General features: G+C 33.7%; 1 protein-coding gene across 2 annotated transcripts; it reads left to right on the forward strand.

Moving 5' to 3' along the window:
- The first annotated feature begins 348 nt into the window (after positions 1-348).
- LOC147065214 (uncharacterized) lies at positions 349-20105 on the forward strand. Of its 2 annotated transcripts, none has more exons than XM_085956759.1 (3): positions 349-647; positions 16871-16982; positions 17563-20105. In XM_085956759.1, exons 2-3 carry the CDS (start codon positions 16879-16881, stop codon positions 19619-19621), a joined length of 2163 nt encoding a protein of 720 aa, XP_085812885.1. In that variant the 5' UTR covers positions 349-647; positions 16871-16878; the 3' UTR covers positions 19622-20105. The 2 variants fall into 2 exon arrangements, with proteins under 2 accessions (XP_085812885.1, XP_085812884.1); XM_085956758.1 differs by lacking the exon at positions 349-647 and adding an exon at positions 10625-11713.
- Positions 20106-25006: the final 4901 nt, after the last annotated feature.

A 25006-nucleotide genomic window follows, 5' to 3' on the forward strand; every position in this document is an offset into this window, starting at 1 on the left:
GAATTGAACTAAGAAGAGATCAATTTGTAAGAATCGAATATCCCTATTAATTTTCCTACAATTAGATGACGAATGAGAATCCGTTTTAAATTTGATTGACTCATAAACCCTTTAATGAACAGCATAGGTTTCTTTGATGAAATTTTGTAGCAGCGCATTGGTACTTACTATATTAAATTTGTTTTCATATTATGTACTCCATTAAATGTGGTGCGAATGAAAAAAAATAGAACTCGTGTACGATAATCGTGCCAAAAAATTATCAGTGCATTATTTTCACTCGTGTGTGTAAAAAATAGTTTTCCTTGACGGAGGCCAAAAGAAAACTGAAAACAGAATATCCGTGGCATATTTTCCGAGTTACGAAGCTTTCTTTTGCATTCAAAAATACGCTCGACTATTATTATAGTCTGGTTACGTGATTTGACTCTATTTTCAATGAAAATTCTAAAAACAACAATTTAATCATCATTCTATAAAAATATCTGTCTGCATAAGCAGTGTCATTTTCCTGTTTTTTAATTAAACATGAAATACTGTCCATAATAAAGTTATCATATACGTTATTGAAGTTATTTGAAGTTATTGCAGTAATTAACGTATATCAAAGAAAACTAAAAAGTGTCACACGGTTGATTTCAAAGAGGGTAAGATTATAAGGAAATTTATTACAACATATTAATAAATGTCACAAAGAAATCTAGCAACACGCAATAATCCAGAGGGTTGAGCGGACCCTTTTTTGAGTTGTCTGCTCCTGGACCTAATACTTGCACCAGCTCCACTCCAGGGCTGCTCCGCTCCGGATACAAATTATGTATACAAATGTTAAAAAAATATAAATGAAGTAGTTTTGAGATATTATTATTCGTCCTTATTGCCGACAGCAAATCGTCTTTCATTATCTGCCTTTTCTGTTTAATGGAGGAGTTAAGGAGGATTAAGTGAGGTTATTTATCACTCGACAGTGTTGCCGTATTTCAAATAATTCCAGTGTTGCAAAGTGTCAAAGTGTCAAAGTGCAAAAATATAATATTTTCATTAGATTTTAGAACGAAAATTTAATAATAAAAAAAACATCTTGAGCAATGGAGCACTACACATTTTCGGTGCTCCGGCTCCGCTTCTACTCCGGGTAAAACCCCATTGTTCCACTGCTCTGTGCTCATGCTCCGAGATCCGCTCCAACGCTCTGCAATAATCTACCGAACTTAAGCTTCATGGTTTTTTTAGTGATATATTTTTTAATGTTGCTACTATGCTATGGATTTCTATATAAGTAGTGCATTTTCTTATTTAAAACATTTTTTATATAATCCGGGTAGTTATACCATACGTTCGAAATCAAAATATTTTTTCACTCCCAACTGTTTCTTTACGTCGTGCTTATTTTGTAAGCTGTACGCTGGGAATATTCAGTATGTATTAAATTTATTGTGGTAAAATCAAAGTTTTTTAGGGAGGACTTTTATAAATTTTAAGCTCTTGGGTATCATTGTATAATTGAATTTTCCCAGCGATTATCTCGTATCATTGTAAAATTGACAATATAATCATATATAAAGAATATACGGTACTGTTCGGTTATCAGGAATACAGCGGAAAACACATTTTGAAAATAGCCGATAAACTGGATTATTTGTTAGGTTAACCTAACCAAACCTAACCTAACCTAACCTAACATAACCCAACCTAACCTAACCCAAACTAATAAACAATCCAGTATATCGGATATTTTCAAAATGTGTTTTCCGCTGTATTCCTGGTAACCGAACAGTACCGAATATACGAATGACTTTTTGTATTTAAATAAAATAGAACAATTATTGAATTGCGTTTCGCTTTGATCTTTGACACAGAGAACAAAAACGCCTCCAAAAACCACCCTACTCATCATTAAAGATTATAATATGTGGGTCCCAGGTTCGAATCCTGGGTCTGGCAAGTAGACATAATGTTTTTCAATTTGTGTGTGTCAGGGTATGGACCTAATAGGTTGCGCTAGTGGCTGACATCCATTTCTCGTAAAAAACAAAATCTGTCAATACAAACCCCTACTCTATGGAGGCCCATATGATCCTATTAGGATCGGACATGGTCGAAAGAAGAAAGAGTATACCTGTTCTCATACGAATTCCATCATTTCATAATACGTAGATGAAAAATTAACCCCTTTTCTTTTATATACAAACAGTGATGTCCCTAGACAAAATGCCGCCACTGGGCACCGTCAAAATGCCGCCCTAGTGTACATTATTTTACAGTATTTTTATCATCCATGCAGTGTCGTTTCTGGTCAGCATGTATGTCGAAGGGTAACGGAAGTAAACTAGACATCGCGAACCCGACAATGGTCCTGGTAAACCTTTTATGTTAATTAATACATTTTGTTTCAAACCAGTGAGAAGGATATTTCCGTTATTACTAAATTTAGGTAAATAGCTATTTCTATATTATATAGTACCAAATGATTTTCCTCGATTTGACGCCCTTCGAGTAACTGCCGCCCCCAAGCGACGCTCAATATGCCTACCCCCACGGGACGTCGCTGTATACAAATGCATATGCTGTTACATGAGAGAACGATGGATAATCATCATAATACTTACTGCAAAATGAGTTCGCAAACTACAATTTGGAATGGTTTTATTAATAGATAGAGAACAGGTTTTTTGCAACCCATTTTTAAACAATGAATCAGTTTACAATTATAACATAATTAAACATCGCGTACCTAGCGAGCATTTTATATAGAACTAGCTGCTTTCGTAGCTACAAGTAATAAAGCAATATAATATATTGAGAAAACAATTTTGTCGCTAATAACCGTTGCCGCCTACTAAATATGTACTGTTCATTTTTTTTTTCTGTCAACGCACTAACAATGTGCGTGCGATTTACATAATAGATTAACAAGATATAAATCTGAAAGCTAGTTACTATGAACTAAGGTTTTGTAGCGGGGTTCGTTTATTGATTTTGGCCATAAAATCCAACGGATACAATGCATGCTGAATGTTATCAAATATTGAATGTGCGTTTCTTGTTACAAACAGTGGTGGCTCGTCGATATGCACTGCGGAACTGCAGCACCCCCAAGCAAATTGAGAAAAAGTTAATATTATAATATATATAAATTGATGTAAATTATATGAAAATATCAATATTATTTAAGCATGTAATAAGCTCACCCGCACACCGATATATCCAATGTCCAATAATATTATCATAGTACGCGGTAAGTATTTGATTTTGCACAGTACCGTTTCCGATAGAATTTGCTCGAGTTGACGAAGAGGGGCGCGAGGAGCGGGGCTCGCCACTGGAAGCTTAATCAGTGCTGCGGGTCAGACAGTCCGATTTCAGTATTTCGCCCATATACGAATATACTTTGCGAGGAATAGCGAGGAAAGAAATATAGCTATAATGATTTATTAACATTGTTAAAAATTATTTCGGCAAGCAATTTATGCAAAGTTCTTTATTTTAATTATTAATATAATTAATATTTAACAATTTATATTTAATTTTGATGTTAATAGTAGAATATAATCCAATTTATTTTTATTTTTAATCAACCGCAGCACCCCCAAATATCTTATCCACGAGGCGCCACTGGTTACAAATGTAACTATTAAAAAAAAATAATATTCTTGAATACGTGTTTAAGTTTATCTCATATTTTTCCTCAGTCGAGATCCGTACCCTGTTATATCACACCCGATAGGGTAAGTCAGTTTCCATAAATTTGGTGTTTCTTGATACGAATGCTGAGTTACAGCGTACTATTACTATAATATTTATCGTTAGGTTTATTTTATTGGCCTATCCATCACCAGTAAACTAAAGAAAGTATACGAATAATACAATGCTTTGAGAGTAGATTCGGTAGAGATGATGAAGCGCCAATTAAAAAAGGTTTGGAATCACTGTCGTAAAAGTACCTAGTATGTAGTTTTTTAATAATCACATTTATTGAAATTAAGGTGCAGCTTATTTTCAACCACATTCATCGTAGTGTATCTATCTGTTTGTACGAGCAAACCCAGATGTTTATCTGGGTTATCTCTAATGATCAAAGTCATTTTTCTTGGGGCCTTTTATTCTTCAGATCCACTTCCATGAGTAAGTCAATGTTTTCGCGATGATAATAAGATGCATATAGATTGCGAAAAATGCTATGATATGTTGTCATACCACTAGATGGAAAGATGGAATTTCAATTGCCATGAAAATGATGCTTGTGTAAATATTAATGTTTTCCATATTTTTATACTGTGTAGAGTCATGTACCCTAAGTTTAATGGAGCGGAAGGCAATTGATGTCTTCGAAATGTGTTACTGGCGCCGAATGATTTGTATGTATTGGACTGATCACAGAATAATTCAGTCAATTATCCAGAGACTCCAGATAAAGAAACGGTTCAAGACAATATGTCTAAGATGCATTCTGCAGTTTTTTTGGACATATTATTCGGTGCGGACTTGATAACCTGGCGAGATTTATCGTTTTGAGTAGCTTCCGAAGAAAGTGAAGCAGATAAAGAGTGTGAAGTGAAGGAGTTCACAGGGGTTAGCCTTTACACTGTCCTGTGAGAAGTAGAGAAAGTATTGGTCGCCCATAAGACGATTGAATTTCAAAGTGGTCACGATCCTAAGTCAAGAAAGAATGACCAAGAAAAGAGTATCTGCAAGCTAGAGGCAATTTAAAATTGGGTATACATTTTTAAACATAGCCGAACGGGCAGTAGTTTAATGCCTCGATTTTAGTAAGGACAATAGGTACTTAAAGCGATTGAGTTAGTATGTTATAAATGTTTACGCCTCGTTTCATCATATTATTTAAAGCGTCGCGACGGCGATTTTTTCAGGGACGCCGAACATTCACTCGCATCAAACTATCGGTCTATTTCACTATTCTACTATCCCACCGTATCTCATGCAACGCAACGTTCAGCCTCTCCTCGTATTGTATTCACATATAGCCCGCCCGTTGGCCGCCGGAGTAAATATAACGCACCGACGGGCCGACATGCCAAATATGGCTGAATCTCGAGTTTCCCGGTCCGTGCCAAAATTTAAATATCCACATAACAACATAATAATAAATGTCGCCGGCGCAATCTTATTGAATCGACGTTGTCGAAAGTAGACAATATTGTTTCGACGTACTTTGCCAAGATTTCAAGAATTTTAGCAGTGGCCATCCATGGTATAATTAAAGAATAAATGATAGTATAAGTCAGGCATATCCAACGTGTCGATCACTGTATGATTTTTTGTCGATAGCATAAGAATTAAAACGTGTAGAGTAGATACATATAATTTCATTGAAATTTTGAAGAGGAAGCGCTAACCATTCCTATTTTATTCCCTTACCAGCTTATAGTGGAAGTGGTCCGCGTGATGTTATCATATCACTTAATTTGTATTGGATAATGGAAAAAAAATGTATTTATTGTTTTTTCTCATGCTTTCGAGAGAAAGAACACTAAATATTTAACAACTATTCCTCGTAAAATTATGTCAACATAATCTCCACTTTGAGATTGCCTACGTTCCCCTTATTAGTAAAAAAATGAATTTACTTATTTATATTTTTTATTCTCAAAATATAATTCGAAGAGTCTATTATTTTTTGTATTAATTTAGTGTTAAATTTATGTACACAATCTCAACAATGCGTACGCACTGTGTTCGATTAACTGCGACTGATTTTTGTCATGTATCATAAATTTCTCAAACAAATCAAGAATATTAATTTCACACTTGCAAATAGCAAAAAATAATGAATTAAATATTTATTTATCTATTCACTAATTAAAAAAAAAATATATATATATACCTATTTTCGATCCAACGTAACCTGTATATTATTTTTCCTGACCAATACTGGGTTGCGACCCACCAAATGGGTAACGCTGTTGTATAATGTAATAAGGTCGTTCACAAAAAACAATTTTTTCAATTTGGAAACGGACTCGTTTATATTCTTTATTTATCTGAATGAACGTAATATAATGCGACTTCTATATTGTGACCGACACCTCAAATGGCTGTATATCGTAAATTAATATTTTACTACTTCTACAAGTAAGTACTACTTCAAGCTACATGGTTGGAAGCACAAGGCGCGCTATTTTCTTTTTCAAGTTTTACGTCCCTTTCCGCAATAACAACTACGTAGTACATAGGTATATAGATTTTATTGCATTATTTAGGTTTTTAGGACATAACCAGGGCTCAAAATGGACCGAAGCGCACCGGAGCACCGTTCCAGTTCGTGGAATCTGTAAAGTTATCGCTGGTTCATCTCGTGGTGAAACTATGTTGACCGTCTGAGCTAGATATGCCATATAACAAAAAATCTAGCACACTTGTGTTTAATAAATACCCATAAAATTTGATAACCATGTTAATATCCCCAGAAAATTTTCGTGCGCTCCGGTTCGTAAACTTTTTCATTTCGAGCGCTGGACATAACCAAACATTGAAAACGGTTGAATGTCGATAACTTTTTCTGTTCGTTCTTCAACAATTTTTCATTGAAATATATTGTTAAGTTTTAAACTTTTATTGGTTATGTGTAAATCCAATACAAATTACATAAATGGCAATGGGAAGCCCTACGGATGGATTGAGTTTTAACATGCTATATAGGAGGCGCGTACACAAGTGGGAAGGTTTCGGATCCAGAACCCCCTCAGAAACGGAAAAATACAAAATATTTAGATACATTAAATATTAATTCTTCTTATTCTTCATCACGGCTTCATGACTGAGGATCATGACCCATATGATTTGGCTGTCGAGCAGGCTATGCATGGGTTGACCCCACTCCTCTGGGCGTTCATGACACACACGTAACACCTATGGATACTGGAAGACCTGTGGTACTCATAAATTGGTGCAACTATCTTAGGCATCCAATGTTTGATTTAATATTCCAATACGACATATCTAAAGAACAAGACAGTGCAAACAACATAAACGAACACTAACGGTCCTCATAATTATTATGACTGCTAAGCCATGCGCATTCGACGACCACCTGTGAATGTGACAGCTCGCAATTACTATTAGGTGTACACAGTGACGTCCCGTAGGGTTAGGAAGATTGAGCGTCGCTTGGATGCGGTAGTTACTCGAAGGACGGCAAATCGAGGAGAGATAGATAACTAAACTTATGAAACGAAAATATCTTTCCATTAAAAATTCAGCTCAATGGTTGGAAACATAATGTATTAATTAACATAAAAGTTTAACAAGACTGTAATTTTTTTGTTGGGTTCGCGATGTCTAGTTTATTTCCGTTGCCCTTCGGCATCCTTGTTGACCAGAAATGATACGAGAAGATTTGCGAATAATTACAGTCTATATTTTGTTAGTAATGTATCCATACAACACATTTCTTAGATATTGGACTCATGGAAGGATGATACAAAATACTGTATAAAGAATGAGACGGCATTTTGGCGCTGCCTAGGGACGGCCTTCTTTCTAGTGACGTCACTGGGTGTACACCTTCAGTTATAGCTGTAGGCCAGGTTTTTGTGTCTGTGCTAATCATGTCCTCTAGTAGTGTGCTTATAATATAAGAAATAGCGCATAAACGCTACTCGCATTCACTCACTTCAATACATACATTATCTCTTGAAAATGATCTCTGCAAGGCCTAAATTCAAGGAAAGAAGAAGGAAAAATACCTGGTGAGAACCCAACAATCTATTAGGATAACTAACAATGCATGTCAACGGATATTGTATTAAGAGAGAGTTAAAAGATATATATATTAATTATTTCTTTACTGGGGTTAACTTTAATGATATTTTTCTGTGAAATATTGATAAGAGATAATTAACATTTTTGCTCATTAACGATGAATATGGGTCTCCACGAAGTTTTTTTAACGACGAACGGGCGCTATTCATCGAACCCATTGGCGTAGTATTTATTTTAAGATCTTTTTTTTTTAATATAAAATGAGTGGATATCAAAATAAATCGTTTTGAATTTGGAGTGGAATAAAGACACATCATATATCGGAAAATACTGCTTACACGTTTAATATAATACAGTTGAACTTGGTTATTACGAGAAAGATAGGACCGACTGAATTTGCTCTTTATGGGAGTTAATTGTTATATCAGAGAATAGGTATTTTGAAATGAGCGGTCACATAACACAAAAAGTCGCAATTCAAACAAAAATACACCATTAGAATTTTTCCCCGAAACAAGCATAGCATTTATAAACTACAAAACAAGTTGTTTATTGTAATGAACGCTGGTAGGTACCTACTGACTTCACAGACCTTGGATTTTTTACATGGAATTTCAACAATATGCTTGGATACTTTTTCAATATTGTCGGCGAAACAACGAATTAGGTAGGTACTTAGACACTTAAATAGTGTCATAAACGTAATCCGATCCCGGCGGCGTCCTATCCAGTCGGATTTCATTGCTTAGGGTCGAAATATTTTTAAACAATCGACACATTAACAGTTTTATGAAAATTTTTGACGATACTTTAGCTCGGTATATCCGATAAGGAGCACGTTATAAGAGCAAATAAATGTATGGAGAAAATCATAAACTAAAATGTGAACGAATGTTTCCTCGTTACATCCGAGATCTCGCTATATCCGTGATCGTTATAACCGAGCTCGACTGTATATGATGGACAAACTAAAAAGTGAAGGCATTTACAATTATTTTATAGGATAATTATTTGGTACATAGTAAACGCGTGATAGCTTATTTTGCAGTTTTTGAAAAGGTAGTGGCGATTCGAAAGATGAGCAACTTATATTGGTCCATCTATAATAAGTAAATGGTGTGAGTAGACTAATCAGAAACACAAATCGAAAAGATTTAGCAGGGAATATTTTGACATCTTAGTAGGATGGTAGATCACCATTTGAAGTGAATCGATAAAACTTATTTTTGTTCAGTATAAAAATAAACAAAATGTTTGGACGACGTGTTGAAAATTGCAAAAGACAATTTCGTTTGTTATGTGATTTGTAAGTATTTACTGAAATCTAAAATCATCTTACAAATTACGCTCGTAGATGATTGATGCCTGCCAAGTTTGAAGGCCAAATAAATATTATTGATAGAAAGACGACACCCAACAAATGAGTTGCTATATAAATATTCGCAGGTAACTAAGTATAATAAAAACGTACCTACCTACCAAATTGATATGTATAGATTGTATTAAATGGTTTACATTACACACATTTTAGTGTATCGCTAAATAATGTGTTGAGTTTATATTCAGAAGTTTTATCAAAAAGCTCGCGGTGATATGGAAAGCTCCCAAATGGTATAATTGTGACAAAATATTGTAAGTTTAGTTGTTTTTGTATAAAATCAATGCACATACAGTCAATCAGAATATTAAAAAAATATATTGATGTATTTTTAAAGCTCAATCGCAATATTTCAGCAAAGAGGTGGCTCTCATGGCGCAGTGCATAAGGCGCTGGACTTCCTATCGGGAGCTCTGGGTTTAATTCCCGGTGAGGACTTAATATATTTATGTGATTTTCTCAAAACCTGGGTGTTTGTGATTGTTCAAAATTACTAAAATTACCGAGTACGAAAAAGCAATGACATGGTTATTAATAATTAAAAAAATCAGCGAGGAGGCCTCCATACATATCAAACATTAGGAATTATTTTATATATTATGTAAGTATCTTTACTGTTAGAAATATATCGTCACTATCGAACAATTAATATATCAATATAATATGTATGATATACTGAACCAATTGTGTACATACATAATTGATATAATTATAATATATATGTACTTATATGTATTTATTTATTACCATATAAAAGAAATTAAATCTTGAACCTTATACTCGTACCATTATTATAAATATCATCGGCTCTAACCAAAGTGGATCTTGGCCACCTCACGTAGATGTATTTCATCAGATTATTTTTACGAAAACTCGGTTGTTACCCACTTACTCAACCGATTAGTTCCATACTCTGGATCCAAAAACACACCGAAAAAATAACACGTGAATTTGCCGGACGCGGGATTTGAATTCGCGACCTATGGTTTCAGAAGCGTATATAGATATAGAAGCTATATCGCCCGTTTATCACGGGTACTTCTATTAATCGCCCACCATGGTATCATATGCACGATAATAATTTTAATAAAATAATAAAAATAATTACAAGAACTTATATGTACGTTTTATAGGAATGTAAACATTTTAGTGTTTAGCTATAAATAATTAGAAAAAATTGCTTAATACAGTCCATAAATTTAAGGTTTGTAAGCAGTGTAAGCACACATAATAGTTGTGGGATTGTTTGTAGATATTCAAGATAAGTACGTCATTTGGGAGTGGAAGTTGTTTTCTGTTTATTGCTTTTTAGCAAAAAATATGTTTGTAGTCTGGTTAAATGGGTGGATGCGACGCCTGATCCATGGCAAGAAGAATAAATATAGTCTTCAGAGTTGAGCGCCGCGACGCCGAATATGGCTGAATCTCGGGTTTCCCGCGCCGTGCCAAATTAAGAATAAGAACTCTCCGGCGGCTGCAAGATGGCGTCCCAATGGCGCCCAACCGCGGGAGAGGTTTAGGTCCACAGTCGAAACGACGCCCTCGCCGTCGAATGTTGCCGGAAGCCGGGGTAAACATACCTGCAATAGACGTTTCCTCGCCGCGGGGAAGTACGACTGACACGCCACGTCATTTCGCGGACTTATACGGAAACTATTCACAGTCATATAAAAGCAAAAAAAACATCAGTGAATAATTAATTGACAGTAATAAATTGATCCTAAATTATTAATAATAACATCAAAACTATATGAATGTAAATGTCACTTTAAAGTCCAGTAAAAACTTATATGAATTTTAAATTTCGTTCCAAATGTAGTGTTGTTTTCAAGCGTCCAGGAATAAGTCAGTCTATATATGGTATTCTGTTTGTCTCTTCGCGCGGATTTTATTTATAACTTCGAAATTGAAACCATTTATCAGTGTCGAGCAACAGTAGTGCAACAAAATAACAAACAGTACTATTAACTTTAAGTGTGTGACAGTTGATTATGCTAAAAGGGGGCGTAAAATAACTGAAAATTAAACAATTTCGTTCTAAATAATATAATAAATAATCATTCGGGAACTTCACTACGGTCAAAAAAGGTCAGTTTTCGAAATTTAAAATCTTTAACAGATTTATATTCTGTGAAAACGCACATATATAAAAAATATCGTGCTGTGCTAAAATAATAAAATTTAATCAGTGTTACGTGGTACGAAATAGGTAATCAGTACAATTTCAAGTGATATAACTTTAAGAAATAAAAATTAACACTTGCTAAGAGGACTTCCTTCCTGCAATACGATCGGCATGTTAGTGGAATTTGGCAAGTTTTCAGATTTTTATAATCTGGTAACATTATACCAATAATTTAATTTTCAAAATTGGAACGCATTTCTAGTTTTGTAAGATAATAAAAACAATAATGTAACATTTTGCGGTGAAGTGAATATTAATTTCATAAATCAACTTACTAATAAGTGTCATGGTGTGTTATTGGTGATGTAAATTGATTTAAAAGTATTTTTGAAGAAGTGAATTGTGTACAGAGCAATTCCAATCATAGCTGGAGCTGTACCAAGAATTTGCGGAAAGCTACATTCGCCGGATGTTGCCAGAATCCGGAGGTAAATTTTACCACATAAATAATAGGGCCATATAAATAATATTGTCTGTCACTTTCTCGTCCCTTTTTATAACTACATATCATTAAAACACAATCACAATCACAATACATCCCTTCTTGATTATGAAAATCAATCAATGTAGTTTGAAATAATATTTATATTTATTTTAAATTTATATTTTATTTATGTTATTTGCTGCTACACATTTATACCAAGCTTGATGAGTTCAATAATTCTGCGGGTTCTGATCTGTCATCTGATTAATGGCGATTTAACTAAATTAAACAGTTAGTTTTTATAAAATATATTCGTAATTGGCAACATGATGCTTAATTTTAGTAAAATATCAATTAAATTAATAACGGCCAATATTTATGCCAATATATTTTTACTAAAGTTTTTTTTAATAGCAGATGTTAACCCATTTATCGGATTTGTCATTTGGTTTTTTTAATACTTAATATGGTTTCAATTCCATCATAGAAATTAATAATGACGTGTGTTTAACAGTCATACCCCGAAATATTATTCCTAGCATGAAACCATAATTATTGATATACCTAAGTCTTTCTGATATTCTATCATGTACCCATATATCAGAGTATCAATTCAATGGATGAATGCAGTTGCTATTAATTCAGATACTTTAACTATAGATAGTCGTAATTCATTATAAATCAAACCAATATTTAAATGATAGATAAAATGACATACATATTATATTCGTGGATATAACACTGAATTAGTCCAAACACACATGTGAATCACCCATGGTGCCACGGTAGAGTGATTAACCTATACCTTGTTAAACAACGGTTGAGCAATTGCTATATAGCCCAATATGTGGAGATACATATTTAGATAGAAAATGTCAGTATTAGAGGAAACATGTTATCAAAACAGGTGAGATATATGAATGCGAATGTTTGCACATTGCACATATATTACCATCTGCAATCCTGCACAAGCAATAAATAAAAGAAAACGGTTTTCATCTAGTACATGGGTCAGCAACATTTTCAGACTTACGGGCCACATTGAACTTTTAGTTTTAGTAACTAAAATAAGATAGGGACTGTAAATAAATTTTCATTATTCCAATCTTTAAAAATATAGAACTAATTAAGTCTATACTTCAGCTGAGGCACGGTCTAAAACGATCGTGACTACGCGACGCGCAAATTGTGCAAACGACGCGAAACTAACAAGACATAACTTTTTATAAAAATTCAACATGCGTCCATTTAATGTTATGTTTATTGTTACTTAAGTAATAATAATAATAATATATTCATTGACATTTTTTGTTTTTAGAGTAAATACGTAACATGTTTTAGTAACAGATTTAAGAATTAATTCCTCCGACGCCATCATCACAAAACAAATTGACGTGCTAACAGGTCGACTATCGCTCTCCGACTGGCAACGCAGCCGAAATTACGTCCCACTACTCCCACCTATTGCTGAAAATTATTTACCGTTTCACTGAAGTATGAGATAGATGAGAATAGTAGATGAAAAAAAAATACAGTTTACATAACCATGTTCAATGATAAGAGGATCATATGAGTCTCCACAAGATGGAGGTTGTGGTACAAGATTTTTTTTACGAGAAATGGATGTTAGCCACTTTACTCTGCATAGAAACACATTAAAAACAACATGTGATTTTGTCAGATCCGGGGTTCGATACCGGCACCAACGATGGTACGAGTACTATGATTTAAGTCAATTATTAGAATTTAAAATGTTCTTCAGTCAACCGAGAATAAAATGTAAATTCATTTTAAAACACATAACTGAAAATGCTTGTTTGCAAATGAATGTAATGTGCCGATAAATTTGTAGTATATTTTCTGACGAATTTTTTCATTATGTATATTGTAATTCCAAAATTGATGTGGAAAAGTGGAAAATCTTGATGTAAATAAAATTATACATTACTTTGATTAATAATATAAAAATATTATTGAAATAATTAGAAATATTATGCATAAAATAGCATGTTATGTTAATATGGTCAACCATTTATGAGCCGCAAAAATGAACGTGTATGTCACATGCGGTCCGTTGGGCGACGGTTGTCGATCACTGGTCGTTGTAAAATAACAAAGAATACTTAGGAATATTGTTGTTTCTGTTGTTGTATTTTCTTGTAATTACGATTCCGTAGTTGAATAATAATTGAAATCCTGTCTACATAATATTTATACGATATTTTTCAATTGCTAAGTGTAAATATTATTAAAAAAGTTAAATTCAGTCAAAGCACACTTGAGTGCGTGGGGACCTCATCTTTAAGTAACTGCTCGTTACCTAATATTTTAATTCATAAAAAACTGCTGATGCTTCACATATAAACGTGTGATCTTGTGATACGCTCGATTATGACCCGAGTGTGGTGCGGGGCCGTTTGGTTTGGTGGGTCCATGTTAGTGCTGTATAAGTATTTGAAGCAAATAATGTTGAACCTCATATAGGTATTTCCAAACTTTTGTAATTCCCTTCTGCCAATATCAGGCATCAGTTTTGAATTCAATTTTTTTCTTTCAGGGTTTGTATAAAAAAGAATTCTTTTAGTTGTGATTTATTAGCAATCACTTTAGATTTCATCTCTATAGAAGAATATTTTCTTCAACATCTTTAATTTGAAGAGTATTTCAATTCAGGCCATGGGAGTTTATAGAGAATGATGGTTCTCGATAGGCGATTGGTTGTGATTTCAGTAGGCGTGGTTTAATGTAGCTACGATTTACCTATTTGCTATCGGAAAAGTGGTTTTATTACAGTGACTTCCATATAAGAACGAATAAAAATTAATAACAGTGACTTGATATATTATTATTCCAAGATTTATTAGAGAAAAACAATTATTATTACTAGGTAATATATTGTAACATTAAATCTTTTAATACTGGTTGACTGATTGATTTTATATCATAATCACTAAGCTTTAAACCAATATTACTGTGGTTCAAAAACTTTAAATGGAACTGCAGTGGCAGTTTTTCTTGATAGTAGGTAATCGTTTAGTAAAAAAGTTCCAAACACTTAATAAAAAATATGCTTATTTTTCAGAATATCAGGTTTTCAAATCTAAACAATCACTGTTGTTAACTATATTAACAATATGATTTCAAATCTGTCTTATTCTACGAATAATTAATAACGCAAAATCCTACATTGTACCAATATAGACGGGGTTTATTTTTGAAAAATAAAAGGCGCTGGAACTCACTTACGCCAAAAACTTTACCTATAGTAAAAACGTCATATATTTGAATAAAAGTATATAGTGATTTCTATTCCCACATCCTGAAGCGGTCCCCCTTCATACCACTAAGGTTAAAGGTAGTGTGATGCTCTATATACTAGTCTGTACTCTATAGTTGCGTTTTTCAAATGGTGTTAGAGGAAAAATTAAAGGAATTCAGTGTATCAACAAACATTAACCAAAAAAAGCAATTACACAACCACATAATTTAAAATGTTAATACGGCCAAAAGAAATTAGCGGCGCAGGCGATTTTTTTTTTTTACGATTAGAGCAAATTTGTGATGTGCGTTATTTCAATTATCTTGTCGATCCCCCAGGCTAAATCCCTGTCACCCCCCTTCCCTTGGCCATGGTGATTTCCAATCTTCAAGTCCAATTTTCATCTGACAAATTGTCTCGATTCCTTTTTTATAATGAGAGTCTATGGTCCTTCACCGAAGCTCTTATTGGGGTAATAATTAGATTCATTTGCGAAAATTCGCGTTCACATTCACTTGAAGAAATGGTAATACAATTCAATGTACATATCAAACGTGATAGTTTTTCATGTATTTTCATATGAGATGGAATTAACTTGTACTATATAATCGCGAATAATGTTTCATCTAATTGCTTTTGAAACATTAAAAATACCGTGAAAAAAGGTTCCGGAACGCCGTTTCACCGTGTTACATTACAAAAAAAGCCCTGAATATACATAGTAATATATATATACTAGAAACAATTATATTCAACATTCTCAGTCACTCGTATTAAATATTTTTTTTATTTCATGAACGATTCATTTATTTGCGTATCAGTTTATTTTTCAAATTTACAATTTGCGTTTACATACTAGTAAAGTTTTCTCTCGCCTTACGTCTACTCACCCCGTCTCACTTTTATATTTATATATATTTTCTTTCACGCGTTACAGGCCGATGTATAAATTAAAACAAATATACCTTGTAATAAGTAAACAAATGCATACAACTGTTGGTTAAGCATTTAAAATATTTTGATACTTTTCCATCTTTTTTCTATTACGTCGCGGATGGAAAACATGTGCGAACATTTTGACAAACAAGCAAGTCAAGTGTGACAATGTTTATAAAAATGTATAAATATTTTATTTAACGATTCTAAAGCTTACAGTTTAGAATTTTTAGTAATTTTTGGGCTTAACGATTTAGAACATAATATACTAAAAACGAAGTGTTATTGAATTTCTAATGGAAGCATCTAGCGATGGAATTGAAAACGTTGATTCTAACACAATTTATATTACTTAAAAAGTTTTTTTTATTTAAGTTTAACTTACAAATACCATAGCATAATAAGCATTAAAAAGAAAAAAAATATATTTTAAAAATTAAACACAAGTTTACAATAACCATTAAATAAAATAAATATTTTTTTTGAATAACTCATAGTTTTAATGTATGCTAAATTTATAAATTATTTAAATTATCGATTTTTCTAAGGTCCATTCTAAGGTTCGATTAAAGTCCATCGAAGATGAATTAACAAGATTAGTTTAATTCTAAAAATGGAAAATGGATTTTAATATAATATATATGTATATATATTATGATTACATTACATATACATTTCTATTCAGTAGGCGAAAATGAAATAAGCAAGACAAATTATAAAAACCCAATTGAAATATAACTATAAAGAATAACATATTCCGAAATAACTATATGAATGAAAAAAAAACGTGCCAATAGCTCTATATATTACCGATCTAGATGTGAATATAATTATTAATGTATCTTCTGAATGTGTCAATGTGAGAAAACCTGAATGTGTCAAATAGATTTATGTAATCAAAAATTAACCGAATATCAAATCATTGTAATAATATTTATAACATTTTTTGTTTCTTATTAATTCCAGTTGGAGGTATGCAGGAGTCATGTTTAGAGAGGCAGGTGTTGGGCACGGGCGCCGTCCTCGAGGGACCAGCTCAGCAGGATCCACCTACTTGGACACCAGAAGACTTCCTGCAGTGAGTATCTCTTTGATCATAGTCAACCGATTCCTCATTAAAGATCTTTGAATTATTAACATCGTAATTAAATTCCCTCGTGAGATTGTGTAAAATTAGTAAATATTAGTTTGTTAATTTATCACCAGTCATATCACTTATTTTATTCCCAATTCTGAAATCGATTAGGGTATGACCTTCTCTACTTATAAATTACAAGACATATCGAATAGATCACAAAATCCGGTATATTAAAAAGAGTGAACCATTTTCCGTATACTCGAATATATATAAGCGCTTATATTTGGTGACTTTTCTCTGGAAAGAATATATAGGTGTATAATATATATTTATACTTATGTAGTAATTTACGTCCACGATGGCCGAGCGGCTTACGTGTCGGTGTATAATATTGCCCCAAGTTCAAATCCTGGGCCTGGCAAATAAATACACATATTGTTTCTTAACATGTGTATGAACCTAATAGATTGAGCAAGTGATAAACATCCAAAACAGTAATTTACGCAAACACACCCTAATACTCCATACAAAATAATGATTCCAAAGAGCGCAGCATTAACAATGTGATTTTAATTTTCAGGTCAACTTTGCACGAAGGCGAAGGCGAAGTGTGTCCTCTGGTCGTCGGACGACAGTCTGGAGCAGACCGATCCCTCATAGATGGTGTCAAGCCTCCCAGAGCAAGACGCCGTCAGCAGTGGAAGTTAAAATTCCACCACCAAGCACTGCCACCAGAATATCTTGACCACTATGAAGCCAGTCTGAGCAAAGCGATGGAGCAGCGAAATCCTTCCCCCGAATGCCCGCCGATGAACCCCCTAGCAGGAGGTCCACCGGCCGAGTCCATTCACACCTGGCTGCAGCGGATAACCAACATTCAGAACGAAATCCAAAGAAACGGAAATGTGACTGAAACACACATACCATCGATACCAGTCCCAGTAAAATCTGCAAGCTCTACTCCTCGACGACGAAGAGCACCAGCGCCGAAGGCTGATGTCAATGATCCACCTACTACTACGAAAATAGTAAATTATAGAGACCTTCCCTATATGGGAGAAATGACATTGAATAATTCTAAGCCTAGAAGAGGCAGAAAGCCAAAGAAGGCGGATATATGCCATTTAATTTACAAGAATTATGGAACTATTTTTCCAGGAACGCCGGGGCATTTAGTAGATGAACGATTAGGAGTTCCTAGTTCAGCTCTACCTGCGACAGAAAAAAGTGTTCAAGTTAAAAAAGAAAAAGTCGAAAAGTTAGATCATAATAATATGGTTGCACCTAATAAACGGCGCACTGATCTTCAGAATAAAATAATTTCCAGTTTATTAGAAAAGCGTTTATCGCAAGAAAATAAAAGAAATAACTGCGATATTAAGCCTGAAAGGAATAAACGTGGAAAAGTTGAAGAAGAAAATGTGGCTGAAGCTGCATCTTTACAAATGAAACCGCCAGCTTGTCCACCTGCATCACCGCAAGAGTTAGAGCCTTTGAATCTCTGTGTGAGAGATTTGAACAATTTAAAAATAAGACTGCTCCGAAAACATGGAAACGTATATACCAAAGCCGACGTTGAAACTAAAATAGAACCAGAAGACGAAGAAGACCGTGAGCCTATCCATAAAATGAATGCTCCAGATTTTATGAGAGCCCTCAGAGATATTCCGTCACCGGCCTGTAGCGAAGCCAGCGTATCAAGCAAACAGGAGCCCGGAGCAGATAGTCCACTACCCGGAGGCTATGTCTATTGGCCAAACGCTGGAGTTTTTGTACATCCGCTCGCCTTGCAATCGCAGTTACTGTATTATCGTGGACTTGCCGCTGGAGATGCCTACACGTTGCCACCACCCGATCGCGAGTCTCCAGAGACTGGATTTCTATCCGCGAGGCAAGAAAGAAGCCCTCCCGTAACTGAAACTGAGTCTCGGTCTAGTCCTGGCGGAAGTTCTTCCAATTCAGTTTCTATTGCCAGCGGCTCTCGAACCAAAAGAGCAGCACCCAAAGTAGCTCCTACTAAACCTCCCGCGAAGAGGAAGCGTTCAGCTATTTTTATCCCACCAGTACCGAGTGAGATAGGCTCAAGCCCTGCAACTGAAGTCAGCATATGCAAGTTTAAGTTCACAGGAGGAGCACGGCCTAGCTTACAAGAAAAGAAAATGTTGTCTGTGGATGCTGGTGGAAATTTTCGTTACTACAGTGGCACAGGTGACAAGGCCAGTAGAGGCTATGAATTCTTTCCTAGAGAAAGTATGCAGCAATCAACGAGTGCAGCGGGGGTTGGGGCGGGTAGGGGAGGAGTTCCTCTTCCACCGCCTTCACCCGCCCCAGCTGCATCACCCCCAGCAGACGCGTCACTTCGGAAGCGAAAGTCCCGGAAGTCACTACAGCGAGAGAAACTCGAACAGACATTCAAAGAGAAAGGATTTCTCATTCAAACACAACAGCTGGAATCTGCTGAAGGAGCGACTTACTGTAAATTTCGGCAACTGAGAAAGTTCACGAGGTATTTGTTCAGGAGTTGGAAGGATTATCTTCCCGGAGCCATACGAGAGGGAGAAGCTCCTGACAGAGCTCCTGCGCCCCCTCCACCTCCACCTCTTCCGCCACCACCAGCTCATGCCGATTGGCCATCGTGATTTATTCAGGCCAATTGATAATGGAATTGTTTACAAAATTTATTCAGCACTTGATTTGTGCTGCTATATGTGCCATATCGTTTTACTGTATCATGTGTTTCTGTTTTTGATTATAAGTAATGCAGTAAATAATATGAAACCAATGTCTAGAATTCTGACAAAAGTTATATCTATAACGTCTGTTTAAATGCCGTACTTGCATTTTATGTGTTTACTTATACCACCGTATGTATCTCTAAAAAGATTTTTGGTAAAAAACATACATAATAATGGGGTGATGTAACTAATCAATGAAATATATCTAAGATTTACTTTTGTGATAAAAACTGTCACTGCTCACATCAGAAATATGAATCATTGTTGTGCCTTAATATTGTGCTGGAAACACAATAGAGGTTATTGAAAATAAGATATTTTTAATTTGTCTGTACATAATATGTAATTTGGGATATTTTTGATTATAAGCTGTAAATAATTTGTAAATAAATACGTTAAAAAATTAAATATAATATCAATAAGTTATATCGAAGTAAATTTGACATGTATTTTCCGAATGATCTTGAATGTAAAATAATAATAAAATTAGTACTTGAATGAATGTATCTAAGGGGTGGTATGCACGCTCGACTGCAGGTTGCTGGTTTTTGCGGTCGATTGCGGTTCGTGTACTTCTTAATGTTTATAATTCATTATTATTGAATTTGACAATTTTTATTGATTACATGATTGGATTGTTATGTCATATTTCAGTTTGTTGTACAAGTCACTCATATTTTAACTATCTAGGTAAATGAATTGGTGACTTTAATGAATGAATTTAAATAAAAACTATATTATTAAACTTTCTCTGTTTAAACAATTTAGTTTATATCATTTGGGACCATATTAAAATATATTAAAGAAATGTTATTTTATATTTTTAACGGTTTTAAAGAAAGTCTTATAATGTTACTTAGGCAATCATCATAAATCACTAATACATTTATTTTAAAATGTATAAATATATTATATAAAGTTATTATTTGCCTGGAAAATTATTCTTCAACTTAACTAAACCCCATCTCTTAAATTTTTTAGTAGATTTGTTTGATCATTTAAGGCGCAAAAGAGATGGGGAGCTACGTGAACTTAGAAAGATTAGAAAGCAATATTGACTTCTCTTACGTTCACTTTGTGACTGTTAACTCCAACTACGGTCTTTTCTATGTTTATAACTCAATAGTATATTACCGGTGTTTAAGGGATTCTGGAAGATTTTCAACATTAACAAATAATATTTTGAAATAATAAATAGCATAAAAACATTTTTTTGAAGAAGGAGCTAAAAAAAGTTCTTTACTTTTTTGTTGAATTGCAAAAACAAAACTATTACCATAATCCGTACTGTACTATTGAAAAAGGTTAAGAAACCTTGGTTTGACTAATAATGAAATTCGGTGAAAAACAAAATATTAACAAGAATTTTTGTAAAGATAATCTAATTATTTTAAAATGTCGATTGATTAATAAAAATAATATAATTATAATTAATTACGTACATATATTTAGTATGTAAATCAATACCAAAGACTTAATTGTATAATGATGTTTAGATTTAAGGAGGTTTTACCTATTATGTAAATGATAAAATCGCCAGTGTGAAGACCTAATTAAGTACATTCTATCATAATTTATTATATTTTAATGAAACGTTTTTTTTAAATTTATATTTTAGTAAATTAAAAATATAGATTCTTTAGGCAAATAAATTCATTCGATAGGTACCTATATTAAATTCACAAATAAGTTTTTCGATTGTCACATCATTATATACATAGTTTGGAAAAAACCAGGGCTCGAAATGGAACGGAACGCACCGGAGCGCCGTTCCGGCTCGTGAAAATTGTAAAAATATTGCTCCGTCTCGTGGGAAAAATATGTTGACCGTCTGAGCTAGATAGGCCATAGAATAGAAAATCTGACACACTTATTTTTATAAAATACACATACGATTTGATGGCTATGTAAATATCTTCAGAAAATTTGTCGTGCGCTCCGGTTCGTAAACTTTTCCATTTCGAGCGCTGGAAAAAACACTTCAGGAACATACATACTAGATTTTTTTTTGATATGATATAAAAATCATGTATGTTCAATAAAGAATGTTATATTAGCAAATCTTGTGAATTACTCGTTGAATAAAAAGATTTACATGATTAACTCTTGATAATGGCGTGACAATTTAAATAGTGATCAGATAAAAACATATTAATTTTTGGAGCTTAATATGATTAACAAAATTCAATTTTACGAGCTAAAAGGTATCTAAATTAGTATGAAGTTAGTTTATGCTAGTAAAAATTGTACTTTGTAAGGTCTTTACACTAGCGGTTTGATAGTATGTGAGTCAGGTCGTTTCGGCCGATTGCCAATCTAACAGCTTTAAGTGTTCAATAAAGAGTGCAATATACTATGTTATTATATTATGTGAAATAAAAATGATTATACAAAATATTGAAAGTCTTTATTTAAAACTAAATAAAATTTATACTCTGTCACATAGATGCGTATTCACTAAATTATACGTAAACAGTTAGTTGTACGTTAACATTATGTCCGTGAACATTTATTCAAACAACATAAATTGTAGGGTTGCTGCCAAAAGTCGATAATTTTGGTATTTAGAGTTAACAACAGAATATGTGTCGATATGTATAGATATGTTTTTTTCAATTAAAAAAATATAAATATGTATGCTAGAAAAAGAAAAAGATGCATATAAAACAAAAAGAAATTAGCATTATATCTAATTTTAGAGGGCATATCAAACTTTCAATTACTCCATTACATGATTTCGAGAATTGTCAACTTTTGGTAGTAACTTCACAGACTGAATAAAAATAGCACTGAATCCAGATGTGTCGTTCTTCGAAACTATATAAAAATTTATGATGTTATTGTATTTCATATAGATAAGAACAGATACTTATTTTTATAATACGTGATAATTGCCGTTAGGTGAAATGCTTTGCGAAGATCGTCATTCGTCTCAATGGTAGTATGCTATTTGAATACATGTTCGGAGCCATAAATATACGCGCAACAGTTTACGTACAATTTTCACGTAACCACGTGACATTCCTGCCAATATTTAAAATATTTGATTATATACTTATCTACTTGCAGTGCCGTTGCCAGATCATTAATAAATATTTTATAAGTAGGCAAATATAAATAATAAGTCATGTACGGTGTTGAACACGATTCTATGCAACTTTTTATGTAAAAGTTGTCAAAGGGTGACTATAAAATTTACTTGAGTACTAGAAAATTGCTATATCTATTAGTTAACACTGCTCATATCTCTATCAGTCAGCTCGTGATTCCGGCCTCTTTAGAGTTTTGGAAGAGGCTTCCCTAAATGATGACAATTTTGGAGGTGTCAGCAAATATAAATCATAAGTCATGTATCTTTAATTACTGTTAGATATTTATGTAAATAATTCGGTCAACCTGATCTGGATGACGTCTTACTAAATTCGTAATCAAAATAAGTCGTCTTTGGTTTATCACCGTGTATTATTCCTCTATCTATCAGAGTTTTGGTATCATTGCAGATGACAAATCAAAAGGTAATTCGTTGACGTGTAGTATCAGGTATTATGTATACGAACGCTGCACTAAGTGTACTAAAAAAATTACCGTAAACCTGACTGTGAACATTGCTCATAGTGAAAAGACAGTATGATAGTTTACTGTATTCGTGGCAAACATAGATACAAAATAGGATATTGGATTTTGTTGAAAGAGCCTTTAGTCATATTTCACGAACTCCTTATTAAGAATTAAAGATTTTATGATGTACTTGGGCATTGATCCTTTCTATAATCTATAGCAGTGCTCCGCAACATTTTCTCACCCACAGCACACCGCGGTACACCACACGTAAAAAAATTAATACACTAAAGCATGGACCCCACATCCTGAAGCGGGACCCAAGGCCAGGATCTTTGGCGGACTCCCTAACTATCGCTAAGGTTAAAGACAATATGATAATCTAAAATACCGTTTATCAAAATAATGGTGATCGATGTAACATTAATGGTATTGATTGTATGTTTGACGACTTTTTGTATTTATTAATACATCCACTTGAATTATTGTCATTTGTCGGGTTAAGAATAATTATTTGTCGAATTATTATATACTAATTATTATTAGAGCAAATTTGTAATTTACATACTATAATACACTTATCTGGTGACCTACAACGCCACACCCCCCTCTGACCCTGGCTCCCTAGCCCTGTCAGCTCCCCCTTGTGGGGACCATGCACCAAAATTACATTAATTTATGTTTTTTTATTTGATAGATAATTAAATATACAAACAACATAACAGGACGAAGAACAAAATGTACATATTTCCATTTATTTTTATTATCAATATAATAACTAATTAATGTTATAACTGAGCTTGTTTCAATGAACGTAACAGTTTTATATATTTTGACTTGATATTTGAAAGAGCCACCCGTTTTCGAAGTTCTCGGTCAAGACCCTTCAAGCAAGTCTGCTTATTATTTCACCTAGATATGTCGTAGAAAATTGGGAGCTGAACTACGATAGCCTTGTCGGAAATCTGAGGATATTCTTTATTAACCGAAATCCAGAAAATAGCCAAATAGCGTCCCGTCGTTTCTCAATTCAACCAATTCCCCTCTAATTTATAGGGAAAGCGCTTCTATAGAATTTTCAGCATTGGTCGCAAAAGGGTTTCGAATCCAGTCGTATTGATTGTATGAAAGTAATAATGAAATTTCTTTTGCAGCAAAGTTACATGATTTTAAGACGGATCCTGGGTCAGACCTAGTAGATCCTTTAGTAAATTTGTAGAAATCCTTGTCTTAACTCCTAATTTGTCAAAGCACGTCAATATATTTTCATTATGACCTTGCATTGTTTTATTAAGTTCATACAGGTGCTCAAATATATTACTAGCCATGTACGCAAATTTGGCTATAATATAAGTATTGTATTAAACAATATTATTTGTGTTTTTTTTTTTTTTGAGCAGTGCACCGCGGCACATCTACCATCGTCTCACGGCACACCGGTTGTGGAGCACTGATATATAGAACCGTCTCATAATATAAGGAAAGTCATATTTCACGAACTCGTTATAAAGAATTAAAGATTTTATGATGTACTTGGGCATTGATCCTTTCTATAATCTATAGGACCGTCTCATAATATAAGGAAAATGGCAGCTCTTCTTTCAATTCAAATATTATGTCAAGTCTGTCCAAACATCAGTTGAGCCAATCGAATATTGAGACTTGGTTTCCACGAGTGTGGAGTGAGGGGAAGAGAAAAAAGAATGTATGTATTCTCTACGTGCTTCATAG

Source organism: Rhyacophila brunnea, unplaced genomic scaffold (assembly GCF_057557595.1).
Source record: "Rhyacophila brunnea isolate RB1 unplaced genomic scaffold, BYU_Rbru_1.0 scaffold_6, whole genome shotgun sequence".
Lineage (NCBI taxonomy): Eukaryota > Metazoa > Arthropoda > Insecta > Trichoptera > Rhyacophilidae > Rhyacophila > Rhyacophila brunnea.